At 38.7% G+C, this 17,468-nt stretch overlaps 1 protein-coding gene across 9 annotated transcripts in view; it reads left to right on the top strand.

The window, feature by feature from the left end:
* Positions 1-17,468, top strand: part of UBR5 (ubiquitin protein ligase E3 component n-recognin 5) — a 154,453-nt gene that overhangs the window by 114,594 nt on the left and 22,391 nt on the right. For all 9 annotated transcript variants that reach the window (XR_002523917.2, XR_002523918.2, XM_017962206.3 and 6 more), the window contains exons 35-45: positions 3,999-4,122; positions 4,909-5,020; positions 5,604-5,735; positions 6,554-6,811; positions 7,397-7,665; positions 7,840-8,051; positions 11,583-11,813; positions 12,642-12,715; positions 13,910-14,082; positions 14,179-14,292; positions 16,243-16,463. Coding sequence is in view for 7 of the 9 variants with exons in the window: in XM_017962206.3 (XP_017817695.2) it covers positions 3,999-4,122; positions 4,909-5,020; positions 5,604-5,735; positions 6,554-6,811; positions 7,397-7,665; positions 7,840-8,051; positions 11,583-11,813; positions 12,642-12,715; positions 13,910-14,082; positions 14,179-14,292; positions 16,243-16,463 (1,920 nt within the window). In the remaining 2 variants the exon portion in view is untranslated. The remainder of the gene's footprint in view (positions 1-3,998; positions 4,123-4,908; positions 5,021-5,603; positions 5,736-6,553; positions 6,812-7,396; positions 7,666-7,839; positions 8,052-11,582; positions 11,814-12,641; positions 12,716-13,909; positions 14,083-14,178; positions 14,293-16,242; positions 16,464-17,468) is intronic.

Here is a 17,468-nt window from a genome sequence, read left to right as displayed (position 1 = left end):
ATTCCAATTAATCCTTTCCTTGGAAATGTCGTGTTTGACTTCTAAAACCTTTGCATAAGCACTCAGGTGGTGTACCTGATCATTTGTATAACATAAATAACAGCCAAAAAGCTGGAATTTTAAATATTTTTCTACAACAACGATATTATCAAGGACAGGGCTAAAATAACTCCATTATAAATGTTTCTAATTATAAGATTATTTGTTCTTAAGTTTCATTTATCTTTTCTATTTGTTTGATAGTTTCCCTAATTACACTGTAAGCTTGTTGAATCAGGATGTTGAGCAACTTAAAACTTTCTGACGTTCTTTAGCACACTGCTTCTCAAACTTTAATATGTATGAAAATGACTTGGGGCTCTTATTAAAATATAAATGCCCACTCTAGAGGTCGGGAGGTGGGGCCTCCAACTTTGTATGTCTTTCAAGTTCTCAGGTGATGCCACTTCTGCTGGTTTAGGTACCAGACTTTTCAGTAGTAATGCTCTAGATCTTTGGCAAATATTTAGTGTATTTTGCTTTTTCAAGTCTGATTTTATAACCATGTGCACGTGTGATGATGTTTTAATAGGGACCTTTAGGATCTAAAGACCCTTCTCCTCCTTTTCTGGAGAACGTCTCTGTTACTAAGGGCGGCCTGCTTTAGTATTTGGGATAGCTCCCAAGTTGTCATCCTTGGGTTTGATCTGGGTTGGTGTTGAGTATCTGCTCTCACTATTCTCCTATATGCCAGTATATGTGTCCCAATTTTTCCTTTAATGTCAGGTGTCCCTTTAAATCCAGTTTTGTCTGACAGAGCTCTCCCATAGTGTCCTTGATACTGATATACCTCCAGGACTTGTTGAAAACTTATAAATCAAGCTGTATATCTTCAGACTTGTCAAATCTATCCCGTTATTAAATGATTCTGTTAGTGAGATCTGCTTGAACTCCATATGATTTTCCTGGTCTTGATACCCTGTGAGGAACTCATTAGTTACTTAAGTGGTATTAGTTTGTGAATTCTTAGTATCCTTCCCTTGATCTTGTTCTGGAACATAAAAAATTGATGGCTGTTGAACAGATTTTGGGATCATCTCATCTCTAAACACTGCCCATGAAACTGTTCCTAGTAAGTTTCAAGATTTTGTGTCATCTTGTTCTTAGTTTCGTTATTAAAGTATTATATACTCTTAAACTCTCTTTATTCCATTCCCTTTGTTTGTTTCTTGAGGCAACTTCCTAAATCTTCCCAGCAGGAGATCTCATGTTATAATCAAGAAATAGTGCTAATGTTTTCTTCAACTGTTAAAAGTTCTATGATAGTACAGTACATTCTTACCCATAAAGGGTGTATTTTGACTAGTATTCCAAGGATATCTTAAGTTTAAAAACACAGACTTGACCATTCTCTGGGATTTCACTTGTGTTGGATTATAGATGGTGTATATCACCCCATTGAGTGTGAAGTCTTAAGAGTGGTTTTTTCCGTTGCTTCTTTCCACCTCTTGAAAATGTTCTTGTTATGTTCTTAACAAATAATCTGTTTCTACTTTATTTCCATGTCTTTCATATAACAGTAACTAATAGTTACTGAAATTTTAGTATGTACTAGGAACTTTCCTAAGTATTGTAGACACATTACCTGTTTTAATTTTCCCAATACGTCATAGATAACCACTATCATTCTAGTTTGTAAAATGGGGAAACTACGGCTCAGAAAAGTTAGGCAACTTCTCCAGTGTAACACAGCTAGTTAAAGTTTAGATGCTAGACTTGTCTTGACAGATCCTTCCTTTTTTTTGTATCCTCCTGGATAGTAGATGGCAGAGTAGAGAGGAAGACTGCTTGGTGCTTGCTGATAGTGTTGAGCCGCCACACAGTTAACCAACACTGAACCAGACTTTATAGTGTAGAGTGCAGTCCAAAACTCTCTAAAATGCAGACTTGTAGTTAGAAGTTCTCAAAAGAGAACTTCTGCATCCATTCATGGCTGACATAGGTAAGTCTCTTGAGGTATGATTTTTCTGTTTCACTGCTTCATGGTGTTGTCCTTTTAAGATTTATGTTCAGCTTTGTATATGTGAGGGGGACAGAAGAGGAGATTACTGTGATGACTTTTTATCCTTTGCTTAGCCTCCGGACTCTCATGTGAAATCTGTGGTTCCTTGAAGCCCTTCTAGCCCAAGAGACATCAGTAGGTACCTTTGGGACTATTCTCTCCAAGTTTTATACAGGATAATCATTTCTCTTTATCACCAGCATAGCTGTCCTTTTTTTTTTTTTTTTAAATATCTAGCATATATGTGTGTTCCTTAACAAGAGTGGTTTCTCTGCACAGTCTGCCAAATTGCCGGAACTAGAAGTCCCCAAAACTTAGAAGTGTATTAACAGGACTTTTTAGACGAGGTTTCAGGACTGTTGTGCTTCACTGTGCCAGCAAGTCTGTTGGGAAAAAAGTTGAAGTCACACAGGTAACTGGGGAGTTACACAGGTTGAGTATTCCTAATCTGAAAGTGTGAAATCTGAAATGCTGCAAAACCTGAAACTTTCTGAGCACCATCATGATGCTCAGAGGAAATGCTTGTTGGAGCATTTTGGATTTTGGGATTGAGGATGCTCAACTGGTAAATATATGTAATGTAGATACTCCAAAACAAACAAACAAACAAACAAAAAAACCCAAAAAAAAACCGACACACACAAGATCAAACACTCTGGTCCCAAGCATTTCAGGTAAGGAATGTTCATGTAATATGTTTTATGTATTGGTATTTTTAAATTACTCTTTTTAAATTTCTTGTAGAGATTGGGTCTCGCCATGTTGCCCAAGTTGATCTTAAATTCCTGTCCTCAAGCAATCCTCCCACCTCAGCCTCTCAGAACATTGGGATTACACGCATTAGCCACTATACCCAGCCTGTTTTGGCAGTATTACACATACTAAGTGCATAACTTCTTAAAGTAAGCACTTTGAGGGGACTATAGTTCTTTGGATGTTTGTTCCAGGATGTTTGTTTTAAAAAAGAAATACTCATTAGTTGTGGCTTCACACAATGCTGACTTTTATGTTTTAATATTGAAATCTCTTTAGTGATTGGAAATACCCTTTTTCATCTCTACAGATTTTCTCTTAGCCTTTCCCACTTTTGTAATCCATAATCTCCGTTTTACCAGTTACTTACAGTTCTAGTGTTAAACATCATATTGAGACCACTTATCTGTTTGTTTGAAAGCATGATGTTTCAGTCAACTCTCAGGTGTAATTGGTTTGATTCTCATTTCTCATAGCAACTGAGATAAGGAAAGAACCTGTCAGTGCAATCACTTAAAGATCTTTTGATTTCAACATCTTTTACCCCCCATTTCTTTATAAATAATAGGTGACAGGGTTATTTAGCCAATTTCAGATTTCTGGCCTGTATTTTAAGCTGTATTTTCTGGTTCTCCCTTTTCCTTTTATAATCCAGTCAACTGTCTTTTCTTGGTTGTTTCCAAGTCAGGTGTTTAGGGAAGTGAAACTTTTGCCACTTTACCTTTGGTTATGACTCTATTTTAAAATCATGCTTTTGAACTGATATTTTCCCCACAAACATCAGCAAGTCATTAGTTAATAAGCTCATTCAAAGTAGAAATCATGTCAGATCTCCTAAAAGTTAGATCACTTGTATTAAACACTTCCTGTTAATGGACAAATGGTGCTGTCAGAGCCTTTGGAAACTGAGACCTGCTGGTGGAGGAGGAAAAATTTTCCTGTAGAATTTTTCGATGGGATGGACTCATACAAATATGTGCATCAACACAGATTTGAAATGACTTAAAAAGAAAAAAACATTCTGAGATTTATATTTTCTGATATATTATAGATTAAGTATTGTTGGTTTCCAAGAATTCTCAGCTCAGATTTAAAGTCACATTCTAGCAAGTGTCTCAGATGTAATAAATGAGTTAGATAAAAATATGTGTTGCATATCTGAGCTGTGGCAGCAGTATACTCATAAGCTTCTGATTCTTTACAGCTCCAGTCAGTCTCAGTCATCCTACATCATCAGGAATCCACAACAGAGGCGCATCAGCCAGTCACAGCCTGTTCGGGGCAGAGATGAAGAACAGGATGATATTGTTTCAGCGGATGTGGAAGAGGTGATTTTAATTGTGGTAGATTTAAAAAGCTTTTATTTTGTGGGAAAAGAAGAGTAGTCACTAGAAATTACATTAATAGTAGCTTGAGACTACTATATGCATTTGCATCCAGTTTTTAGGTGTTTGTTATATATTCTCATTTGTGGTTATACATAGTAAAATTATTTTAATAATTTGTGACTTACTGGATATTAGGAAATTGGACACAAAGTTGTCTTTACCTAAGGATTAAGAGTTGAGATAGTCTCAGTGTTAACAGCAAAGGTATTCTGTTTTTTTGTTTTTGTTTTTGTTTTTGTTTTTGTTTTTTTTTGAGACGGAGTCTCACTCTGTCACCCAGGCTGGAGTGCAGTGGTGCGATCTCAGCTCACTGCAACCTCTGCCTCCCGGGTTCAAGCGATTCTCCTGCCTCAGCCTCCCGAGTAGCTGAGACTACAGGCACGCACCACACCTGGCTAATTTTTGTGTTTTTAGCAGATTTGGGGTCTCACCATGTTGGCCAGGATGGTTTTGATCTCTTGACTTTGTGATCCGCCCGTCTCCATCTCGGCCTCCCAGAATGTTGGGATTATAGGTGTGAGCCACTGTGCCTGGCCAGGATGTAATTTTTGATAGCAAATTGTCACTAACAGATGAAGATTTTCAAAACTGCTTGATACATGATTTTGAATTCTCTATGGTTAGGGATCTTTGCATTTTAGTTAACTAGCTACTTTGGGAGAACGCTGGTAGAGATAAAGGTTTATTATGTACTTTGATTGTCTACAAATAAGATTCTGGATTTAGGTTGAGGTGGTGGAGGGTGTGGCTGGAGAAGAGGATCATCACGATGAACAGGAAGAACATGGGGAAGAAAATGCTGAGGCAGAGGGACAACATGATGAGCATGATGAAGACGGTATGCAGGTTATTTGAGAAATTACTCAGTATGAGTAAATCAGGTACTTTTAAAGGGAGATATTAAATACAGCGAGAAACCTCATTTGAATGTGTAGTGAAATGGTCAATTTAAACTTTCTGCCAAGGGTTTCTATAGCATCTATTTGGAAAATTTAGGTGCTATATATAATACATATATAAAATAATTTCCATTTTTTCTTTTTAAGTCAGTTTCTTAAAAGACTTTTAAAAACTAAATCATAGGTGCATTATGAAACATTTGGAAATTAAAGGAAAATAAATCACCCATAATTACACCCAGATGCTGATAACTTGTATATTTACTTTCAGTCCTCCCCTGCACTGCCCTGATGTGCTAGTCTGTTGACTACCATAATTTCCCTAGCCATTCTTCTAAGGTTGAGTAGTTACTGAGTCTTTTTTTAGTAGTTATCCCTTCTCTCTCACACAATTCCCCTTCTCCCCAACTCCCACCCCCCATGCCTTCTTAGTTACCACCCTTATGATATTCTGGCTTATCAGACCCTGTTTTAAACCATAGTGAGTGTGTGCTTTTTTCTTATTTAAATGTATTTTTTTAGGGAGTGATATGGAGCTGGACTTGTTAGCAGCAGCTGAAACAGAAAGCGATAGTGAAAGTAACCACAGCAACCAAGATAATGCTAGTGGGCGCAGAAGCGTTGTCACTGCAGCAACTGCTGGTTCAGAAGCAGGTATGTTGCCTTATCCCAACAACCTTCTTGCTTATGCTAAGGCTGTGTGTGTGTATTCAGTGTGGATTTGTTCATACTTTGTGTGATATACGCAAGGGCAGCTAAGCATTTTTATAACTTCATCCTTGTTCTCTGGGTATTAGAAAAGAAAGTATTATTTTAGTAACTCTCCAGCTTTTCTGGTTATTAAATAATGAATGAATTTTAAAGTTTATTTAAAAGATTTGTATTTTCTTGTCTTTTGTTTTTTTTTGGAATTGGGTCTCACTCTGTCACCCAGGCTGGATATTCCAGTGGTGCAGTCAGAGTTCTTTCCAGCCTTGACCTCCTGAGCTCCTACCTCAGCCCCCTGAGTAGCTGGGACTACAGGTGCAAGCCAGCACATCGGGCTAATTTTTTTTTTTTTTTTTTAAGAGATGGGATCTTGCTATGTTGCCCAGACTGGTCTTGAGTTCCTGAGCTCAAGGAGTCGTCCCACCTCAGCCTCCTCAGTTGTTGGGATTATAGGCATGTGCCTACACCCAACTAAAAGTTATTTATTTAGGAGACTGAGGCATACGAATAACTTGAACCCAGGAGGCAGAGGTTGCAGTGAGCCGAGATGGTGACACTGCACTCCTGCCTAAGCCACAGAGCCAGACTTAAGTTATTTTCTAATAAAAACTATTTTAGTGGTGGGTTTTGTGGATTATTAAATACAGTCTGGGATTGTGTTTAATATGTATGTTTAATATGTATGTTTTCCTGAATGAGGGAGTAGATTGTAATTTTAATTATTAAACTCACAATGTTTTTGGTTTTAAAAATAAAAATTTTAGGAGCAAGCAGTGTTCCTGCCTTCTTTTCTGAAGATGATTCTCAATCGAATGACTCGAGTGATTCTGATAGCAGCAGTAGTCAGAGTGACGACATAGAACAGGAGACCTTTATGCTCGATGAACCATTAGAAAGAACCACAAATAGCTCCCATGCCAATGGTGCTGCCCAAGCTCCCCGCTCAATGCAGTGGGCTGTCCGCAACACCCAGCATCAGCGAGCAGCCAGTACAGCCCCTTCCAGTACATCGACACCAGCAGGCAAGTCTGAAAACTTGGTATTCCTAAGAATACTTAGATAGATTTTTAAACTTATGCATGTTCATCTGGGGATAAAATTAGTTTTATGATAGTTCCTCATTGTTTTGTTGAGTTTCAAATATAAAAATTATGTACATATGATTATAGCTGGGTTTCCCAGTCTTTGCATTATTGCATTTTTGGGCTGGATAATTGTGGGAGGCTGTCTTGTGCATTGTGGGATGTTAAGCAGCATCCCTAACCTACACCCACTAGATGCCAGTAAAACCCCTCTCACCCTTCTTCCCCTCCCCTTGGCTCCCACAGTTGTGATAACCAAGAATGTCTGCAGATACTGCCAAATGTATAGACCCTTTGGCAGGGTGTGTGGGGGGGTGCTATGGGGATCAGATTTCCCCCAGTTGAGAACTTTATATTAATTCTTGTCCCCTCCATACTCCCCTCCCCAAAATAGTGTGGTTTGGGCAAAGTTTTTTGCTTGACTACCACAATTGACCATTTAGATTTACATAAGTATATATAATCCCAGAGAAACACAATTAAGAACTAACATTAGCTCATTGTCGTTGTCGTTTTTCCTTATAGCAAGTTCAGCGGGTTTGATTTATATTGATCCTTCCAACTTACGCCGGAGTGGTACCATCAGTACAAGTGCTGCAGCTGCAGCAGCTGCTTTGGAAGCTAGCAACGCCAGCAGTTATCTAACATCTGCAAGCAGTTTAGCCAGGGCTTACAGCATTGTCATTAGACAAATCTCGGACTTGATGGGCCTTATTCCTAAGTATAATCACCTAGTATACTCTCAGATTCCAGCAGCCGTGAAATTGACTTACCAAGATGCAGTAAACTTACAGGTATGAAAGCACTGAAAAGTTTCTCATTCCAGTGTATTTTTTTGGCTGTCAATTATGAGAATTCCAGTATTAGGGGAATTAAATGTTACAAATGTTTAAAAGTTGACATACTGCTGCTGTATCGAATTTAGCTATGTTTGGATAGTTTTAACTATTTTAGTTTGGTCTTCATAGAACTATGTAGAAGAAAAGCTTATTCCCACTTGGAACTGGATGGTCAGTATTATGGATTCTACTGAAGCTCAATTACGTTATGGTTCTGCATTAGCATCTGCTGGTGATCCTGGACATCCAAATCATCCTCTTCACGCTTCTCAGAATTCAGCGAGAAGAGAGAGGATGACTGCGCGAGAAGAAGCTAGCTTACGAACACTTGAAGGCAGACGGTATGAAATTCTTCATATATACAGAACGTCCCCAACTTAAAATGGATCTCCAACTTACAATTTTTTTGTTGTTGTTGAGATGGAGTCTCGCGCTCTCACCCAGGCTGGAGTGCAGTGGCGCCATCTTGACTCACTGCAAGCTCCGCCTCCCGGGTTCACGCCATTCTCCCGCCTCAGCCTCCTGAGTAGCTGGGACTACAGGTGCCCGCCACCGCGCCCGGCTAATTTTTTGTATTTTTAGTAGAGAGGGGGTTTCGCCGTGTTAGCCAGGATGGTCTAGATCTCCTGACCGTGTGATCCGCCCGTCTTGGCCTCCCAAAGTGCTGGGATTCCAGGTGCGAGCCACCTTGCCTGGTCCCCAATTTATAATTTTTTTTTACTTTATGATGGGTTTATTGGGGGTATTAAATGCACTTATGATGAGTTTATCAGGACATAACCACATCTTCAGTCGAGGAGTATCTATACTTGTGTGTTTAGATAGAATCTTTGTATCCTAGAAGGGTAAAGCTTTTTAGTTGCTGTTATGTAAGACCTCATCTTACTGTGAAGGGAGAAAGAAATGACTTGCTTGCATTACTTGTTGAGGCAGAATAGGCTAGTTACCATCCAAGCTATTTTTAAAAATCCATTCATATCATAGGAATCTGATACTAAAGCCTTTTTATTTTTGAAGTTATTGGTCTCTATGTTTGTCTCATTATCCTCAAGACCTCCCCCTCTCCTCTTAGAAAGTTATTTGACTATGATTGGTTATGAATGTACTTTGTACTCAGGAGGGGGAAAGTATGTGCGATTACCAGTGCTGCTCTTTTTTTCTCAAATCACCTTTCTTTTTTTCTGCCTCCCCTAGCCTGTTGAATTATAATTAAAATATATATCTATGTATTTGTTATATTCTTTTCTATTCAGTTAAAAAAGTGACCTTTTTCAGGAGTAGGTATCAGCTCAAATATTGAACAACAGAGCAACAGCAGTAATATAGTAAAAGTACCTCATACCTAAAGTCAAAATCCAAGGATTTGGTTCTATCTCGACCTCAGGATAAACAACTTTGTTACTCTGGGCAGATCATAAAGTGAGGAAAGACAAAGGTCTAAGAGATTACTTAGAAAGACAGTGATAGGCATCTACAGTAGAGGTAATAGTTACTAAAGTAGAGCAGTGAAGACCAAAAGGAGGGGAGAGAAGCATTGAAATCAAAAACAGAATTTAGGGCCTTGTTGAGGGATTAAGTAGCAGGGGCATCATTTATATTTAGACCTTGATCCTGAATAACTAATAGGAAAATTAAAGAGAAAAACCTAGAGTAGTGTAATGGACAAACTTGCTTTTGAACACGTGAGAACTGGGGAAAAAATGGTAGAAATGTCAATTATGCAGAATTGAATGGTTGGTAAAGATATCTGTACTAAAGATAGAGATTTGAGAGGTGGCAGCTTTCCTGTCCTAGAAAGGCTGCTTCACAAAGACGAAAGCCTTATCTTTGTTAGGCTGTAGTCCTTACCCCAGAGAACATAGAATTCTGATAACGGATCATGATTGGTGGCGGTGTTCTGTCAGCTTTAATGTAATGATTCACATATCATATATAATTTACCCATTTAAAGTGTCCAATTCCATAGTTTTCCAGCCCTGTATAACCATCATAATGAATTTTGGAATATTTTAATCTTCTCTACAGAAAACCTATTAGCAATCATTCTTCATTTTCCCCTACTTCCCCCCCTTCCCCTTCCTAAGCAACCGTTAATCTGTTTTCCCTCTCAATAGATTCTGGATATTTCCTGTAAATGGAGTCATACAGTATGTGGTCTTTTGTGACTGGGTTCTTTAACTTAGCATAATGATTTTCAGGTTCATCTATATTTAGCATACATCAGTACTTCATTATTTTTCATTTCCTAGTAATATTTCATTGTATGAGCATACTATATTTTGTTTATCCATTCATCGGTTGTACATTTGGGTTGTTTTCACCTTTCCACTATTATGCATAATGTTCATATGAACTTTTGTGTATAGATTTTTGTGTAGATGTGTATTTTCAGTTCTCTTGAATGTATACCTAGTTATGGAACTGCTGGGCCATATGGTAACTGTTTGTAACCCTTTGAAGAACTGGCAATACTGTTTTCCAAAGAGGAAGACATTCTCTAGTAGCAGTGTATGTATGAGAGTTTTAGTTTTTCTACATTTTCACCAACACTTACTATCTGTCTTTTGTTATAACTATCCCAGTGGGTGTGACCTAGTATCTTTGATTTGCATTTCCCTAATGGTCAGTGATGTTGATCATCTTTGCATGGGCTAACTGGCCATTCGTTTATCTTCTTTGGAGAAATGTCTTATTTGGATCCTACCCCCCCTCCCCCACCTTTTTTTGTTGTTATTGTTGAAACGAGTTTGGCTCTTATTGTCCAGGCTGGAGTACAGTGGTGTGATCTTGGCTCACTGCAACCTCCGCCTCCCGGGCTCAAGCGAGTCACCTGCCTCAGCCCCCTGAGTATCTGGGATTACAGGCACCTGCCACCACGCCCAGCCAACTTTTTTGTATTTTTAGTAGAGATGGAGTTTTGCCATTTTGGCCAGGCTAGTCTTGAACTCGTGACCTGAAGTGATCCACCCACCTTGGTCTCCCAAAGTGCTGGGATTACAGGTGTAAGCCTCTGCACCCGGCCTTGCCCATTTTTGAAATTGGCTTGTCTTTTAAAATTGAGGTGTATGAGTTCTTTATTCTGCTTATAAGCCCATTATCAAATATATAATTTGGGAAGATTTTGTCCCATTCTCCGGGATATCTTTTCACTTTCTTGATGGTACCTTTGAAAGTACAATTTTAATTTTCATAAATTCCAATTTATATCTGGGTGTTTGTTGGTTTGTTTCTTTTTTGAGACAGGGTCTTGCTCTGTTGCCAAGGCTGAGTGCAGTGGCGTGATCTGGGCTCACTGCAACCTTCACCTCCCAGTTTCAAGCAGTTCTCAGGTAGCTGGGATTACAGGCGCCTGCCACCATGCCCAGCTAATTTTTGTACTTTTAGTAGAGACAGGGTTTCACCATGTTGCCCAGGATATCTATGTTTTCTTTCATTGCTTGTGTTTTTGGTGTCATTTTAGTGAAGTGATTTTCAAAGTATGGTCCCTAGATAACAGCACCATCAACCTCACGTAAGAGCTATTTAGAAATGCATATTCTGGGGCTCTACCCCAGACCTACTAAAACTCTGGGGATTAGACCAGAGGTCTGTTTTAATAAGCCCTCCAGGTGACTTTGATGGACCCTGAAGTTTGAGAATCACTCTCTTCAGGGAAGGAGTTCCTTTTGCCCTTCCAAAGGATACTGGAATTCCTTTTCTATACAAAGTATAAGACTGTAAATCATGCATAGTGGTTATATTTCTAAAGCTGAGCAGCAGGCTTAACTACTTTGTATTTATGAATATTCTCAGCTAATTTTGCTTATTTATGATAGTAAATTTCACATTTGTGTTCTTCTAATAAACATTGCCATTTCTTTCTGTTCTTATAGACGTGCCACCTTGCTTAGTGCCCGTCAAGGGATGATGTCTGCACGAGGAGACTTCCTAAATTATGCTCTGTCTCTAATGCGGTCTCATAATGATGAGCATTCTGATGTTCTTCCAGTTTTGGATGTTTGCTCATTGAAGCATGTGGCATATGTTTTTCAAGCACTTATATACTGGATTAAGGCAATGAATCAGCAGACAACATTGGATACACCTCAACTAGAACGCAAAAGGTATCCATTCTTGCCATGAGATTGATTTGAGAAATACTTGCTTGGTATGGTCTCTATTAGTACATTGTCAAAATTTGAAGTAAGGAGAATAGCATTGCAAAAGAGAACTAGCACAGGACCATTTCATGTGGGAAAGTGGGCTTGAATTTATCCAGCCTTTCCCCATTGCCACTCTTCACTTAAAATAGGAAACCTAAGAATCTGGTTAAACTTCATGCTTGAGATAGTTTGGCCTGATTATCTGTCATCTTCATTTTTTCCTTTTTTTTTTTTTTTTTAAAGGGATGGGGTCTGACTGTGTTTCCCAGGCTGGAATGTGGTGGTGCAATCAAAGCTCACTGCAGCCTTGAACTCCTGGGCTCAAGAGATCCTCCTGCCTTAGCCTTCCAAGTAGATAGGACTTACAGGCGTGTGCTACCATGCCTGGCTAATTTCTTAATGTTTTGGAGAGACAGTGTCTCATGATGTTTCTCAGGCTGGTCTTAAGTCCTGGCCTAAGTGATCCCCCTGCCTTAGCCTCCCAAAGTGTTGGGATTACAGGCATGAGTTACCATGCCCAGTCCATGTTTTCTGTTAGAGTTTATGTAGGTGCTCGCTATTTCTTAGGTGATTTGCTTTTTCTTCTGTTGAGTCCATTTTGTAATAATAGTACATAAACCTGTTCACTCTACCATTTCCCAGATTCTGACAATATATTGCAATGTTTGAAATTGGTTAGATACATTAGTGACCTTTTTAGTGTGTTTTTGCTTGTGTTTTCCCTGACTTTTGCTACTGTTCATATTATACAAATACTTTAGGTAAAATGACTCACTTGTCTTTTTAAAGGACACGAGAACTCTTGGAACTGGGTATTGATAATGAAGATTCAGAACATGAAAATGATGATGACACCAATCAAAGTTAGTGCACAGAAAATCTGCTAATCTACTTCAAGAAATGGCTGCCTCAGTAGTTCCCCTTCAAGCTTTTTAACTTCATTATTTTCTGTCTGGGTGGGAATTTCTCTTTTCTTCTCTATGTCTCATTTCTTACATTTTCTGTCCATTTGTGCTTACACATTCTTGCATTATACATTGCAAAACTAAGGATGTATTAAAGAAATGTTACAAACTTTCCAACAGTATTTTTTCTTTATCTTCTATCTTATATTTATCTTAGTATTATGTTTACCTTTACTCCTAATGTACTGTTATTACATTTAATAAAATCTTAGCAAAACCTTTGTTAATATTGATGCAAAATAGATTTAGTCAAGAAAATGAGAATTACCAGTTACAGCTCCTAAATATCAGAATGCTAGCAATTAATACAATGAAAAGAGAAAATATCCCAACTCCATGCTTTTATCCAAAAGTTTCAGTATCACACTTTGGGGTCTAGTGGAGTTTATTTGTGGGTTTCAGTTATTTCAAATGGGGCTAAATAATGCATTCGCCAGTTTGTTATTATCAACTAGTACTTTTATTCAACCTGTGGAAAGACAAGTGGCCTAACTGCCATTTTTTGAGAACCCCAGCCATAGCTCACTGCCGTTGATATGTGATATGCAAACAAGGCACTGCCAAAGTTTTACTCCATTGAGGAGATTTGGTGCTAGTGTACTGACTTACTATCAAGATATGTAAATTGTTCAGACATTACTCTCTGTTTAGCAAATGCTCAGGTTTCAGCTCCTGATCATCTCCTCTGTTTGGAGTTGTCAGTGAGTTGGGTCCTGAACATACTCATGAATCTAACTGTATTTGGGTGGTGGGTATCTCAAAAGATAAAGAGGAGGATATGGGAAACCTCTGTCCAATACAAAATGGCACAATATTGTTAAATGCTGATTTTTATTTTGCATTTTTTATTGTAACATACGCATAACATAAAATTTGCACATAACATAAAACTTACATTGTAACCATATTAAACTGTTACATTTACTTTAAAATACCAAAAGTTTGGACTATAAACTTGTTTTTGTGTGGCATTAAAATTTTATAAAAGAGGTAGTAGGAATTTTGGATTGAGCAGATTAAAGGTCTGTTACCCTAATCCAGTAATTAAATAATTTTCCTAAAAAACAAAACATTTTATCTTTTTATGTTTAGGTGCTACCTTGAATGATAAGGATGATGACTCTCTTCCTGCAGAAACCGGCCAAAACCATCCATTTTTCCGACGTTCAGACTCCATGACATTCCTTGGGTGTATACCCCCAAATCCATTTGAAGTGCCTCTGGCTGAAGCCATCCCCTTGGCTGATCAGCCACATCTGTTGCAGGTGAATTAAACAAGTTAGTCTTAAGGTTTCTTTCTGATTGAGTTTATTTTCTTTAAAGTATTCAATGTAACTAGAATATTTCTGTTAAAATTTCAGCCAAATGCTAGAAAGGAGGATCTTTTTGGCCGTCCAAGTCAGGGTCTTTATTCTTCATCTGCCAGTAGTGGGAAATGTTTAATGGAGGTTACAGTGGATAGAAACTGCCTAGAGGTAAGACAGTAAAAGTTTTTGCAATATAATATTTATTAAGGACAACTTGTCCCAGCATATAGATTTTTAGAAATGCATTAATTTAGACTATTATATTTTCTGAAATGAAGTGTCAGAATTTCCTGCCTTGTGATATAATGTAGGAAGAATTCCAACACTGTCATTAACTTGCTGTCAGATCACTTCATCCATAAAATACCATCCTCCTTATGTGCTTTGTCTGTTTCACAGAGCTGACTGCTGTATGTGGCTGAAAATTTAAATTTTTCATGTATAATAAAAGTCTGTAGATGAGCATGTGTAATTTTGGCTACAACTTTAACTTGCTGAACTAATTTTAATCAAGACTAGATAAATAAGATAGCATTAATGATGATACCTAATATTTGTGGGCTAAATCTGTCTCCTGGGCATTGGTCTCCATCTTCGTAACTATGTTTGGTAGAATGCATTATCACCCTGATTTTTTGGGTAAGAAATTGAGTCTTGAAGAGAGTAAGTAAACTTCATGTGGGAATGTCTGTGTCACACAACTAGTTAAGTGGTAGATCTAGTTTTCAGATATAGCTCCGATTTGGGAGCCTAAAATTATACTCTACTGTTTGTCCACTGAAAACGTAGTAAAACATTAAAAAGCAGGTTTAGAAGACATGTAGTTGAACAGAATGTTTTTTATTATCTCAGTAATAAAAAAGAGAATGCAGTACTGAAAATATTAAAAATATATGAGACTTAAGTACCACCGATATTATAAAGATTTATTTAAAAGTTCTCTGAAGTTCCAAGGCAAGAAGTGAATTTATTTTATTGTATTTTATTTTATTTATTTTTGTGAGATGGGGTCTTGCTCTGTCACCCAGGCTAGAGTGTAGTGGCACATTCTTGGCTCACTGCAACCTCTTCCTCCTGGGTTCAAGCTATTCTCCTGCCTCAGTCTCCCAAGTAGCTGAGATTACAGGTGCCCGCCACCACGCACGGATAATTATTTTGTATTTTTAGTAAAGACAGGGTTTCGCTATGTTGGCCAGGCTGGTTTCCAAGTTCTGACCTCAAGTGATCCAGCCACTTCAGCCTCCCAGAGTGCTAGGATTACAGGCGTGAGCCACTGTGCTCAGGCCAAAAAGTGAATTTAAGGGGGGCCGGGGGGAAAGCCGGATGTGGTGGCTCACGCCTGTAATCCCAGTGCTAGGTGGGTGAGGTGGGTGGATCACTGGAGGTCAAGAGTTCAAGACCGGCCGGGCGCGGTGGCTCAAGCCTGTAATCCCAGCACTTCGGGAGGCCGAGACGGGCGGATCACGAGTTCAGGAGATCGAGACCATCCTGGCTAACACGGTGAAACCCCGTCTCTACTAAAATACAAAAAAAAAAAATTAGCCGGGCGAGGTGGCGGGCACCTGTAGTCCCAGCTACTTGGGAGGCTGAGGCAGGAGAATGGCGTGAACCCGGGAGGCGGGGCTTGCAGTGAGCTGAGATCCGGCCACTGCACTCCAGCCTGGGCAACAGAGCCAGACTCCGTCTCGGAGTAAAAAAAAAAAAAAAGAGTTCAAGACCATACTGGCCAACATAGCCAAACCCCATCTACCACTAAAATTACAAAAAAATTAGCTGGGCATGGTGGTGGGCGCCTGTAACCCCAGCTACTTGGGAGGCTGAGGCAGGAGAATCGCTTGAACCCAGGAGACGGAGGTTGCAGTAAGCCAAGACTGTGCCACTGTACTCCCGCCTAGGCAACAGAGTGAGACTCCGTCTCAAAAAAAAAAAAAAAAAATTGTTGTCTGAGGTTGGTTTGGTAAATGCATTGGAATTGGTGGTCAGCTAGGGCCATCAGAACCATTGAAGCTCCAGAAAGGGAAAAAAACTTGCATATGATTCCTGTATTACTAAGTTGAGGACAAAATCTCGTTAGTTTTTTTCCCTTCATTTGTAACTTTTAAATGTAAATATTCATAGGTTCTTCCAACAAAAATGTCTTATGCTGCCAATCTGAAAAATGTAATGAACATGCAAAACCGGCAAAAAAAAGAAGGGGAAGAACAGCCCGTGCTGCCAGAAGAAGCTGAGAGTTCAAAACCAGGGCCATCTGCTCATGATCTTGCTGCACAATTAAAAAGTAGCTTACTAGCAGAAATAGGACTTACTGAAAGTGAAGGGCCACCTCTCACATCTTTCAGGTATTTGCTAAGACCCTTTGTTTTTATTGTTCAGTACAGTGTTAAAAATGTATATCCATGTTTAGTTACTATTTATAGACTTGCTGTTAGCAGCTCAGCTAAGGGGAAACTGAATAATTAGAAAGAGTTGAACTTTCTAGATTTGTGATTCACACTTATCTGTGCTCCTTTTCCAAGTCTGTAATTCTCTTACAAGAGGTAGGTTCTTTATTTATCTAATAAAAATTTGTTAGTATATACTGTGGCTCAGTATGATTTGTTGACTCTCTGTTTTTTGGTTACATGGCATAATAATTTTTTTGCTTAGATTGGAGTTAAAACCTAGTTTGAAAATAAGATACATTGTATATACATTGTCTAACAACCACATAAGGCTTGGGTGGACTTGGGTGGCCCAAGCTTCCTAGAAGCAGTATGGATTGAATTGAGGTGGTTAGAATGTGCAGAAACAGACTGGAGAGAATTAGAGGTAAGGAGGCCAGTTAGAAAGGTGTTTGTCATTATTAATAGTTTCAGTTAGTTGGGGGAAAGATGCTGAGGCAGAATGTTGACTTTGGGGATAGAAAGGACATGGTGGAAAGGAAGAGAAACTTAAGATGGACTTGATTACTTTGATGGAACAGGAGGAAGAAAAATTAAAATCTGCTCTAAGTCAGGGCATTAGGGAAAGAGATGGTACTATTGAAAAAAAATCAGAATTGTCATTGTGGTGAAGAAGCCATATTAAGTTTTAGCCATGCTGAGTTTGAATTGAGCATCATTGACGTGGACATATTTATTTAACAAATGGAAATTCTGGTTCATGGTGCAAGTTTGAAGTAGAGGTGGATCTGGGAGTCACCTAAATGGAGATGGACATTGGACTTTAAGGAGAGGAGATAAAATGAAAGATGAAGGTAAGACATAGCCCAGGGATTTATCCGTATGTAGAAGACAGAAGGAATAAGGGAGGAAAAATAATAAGTTCTGTGGGGAACAAGTAGCTATGGAAAAGTTCTCTGTTAG

Source organism: Papio anubis, chromosome 8 (genome assembly GCF_008728515.1).
Source record: "Papio anubis isolate 15944 chromosome 8, Panubis1.0, whole genome shotgun sequence".
Taxonomy (NCBI): Eukaryota; Metazoa; Chordata; class Mammalia; order Primates; family Cercopithecidae; genus Papio; species Papio anubis.
This window is presented reverse-complemented; position numbering and strand designations above follow the sequence as displayed.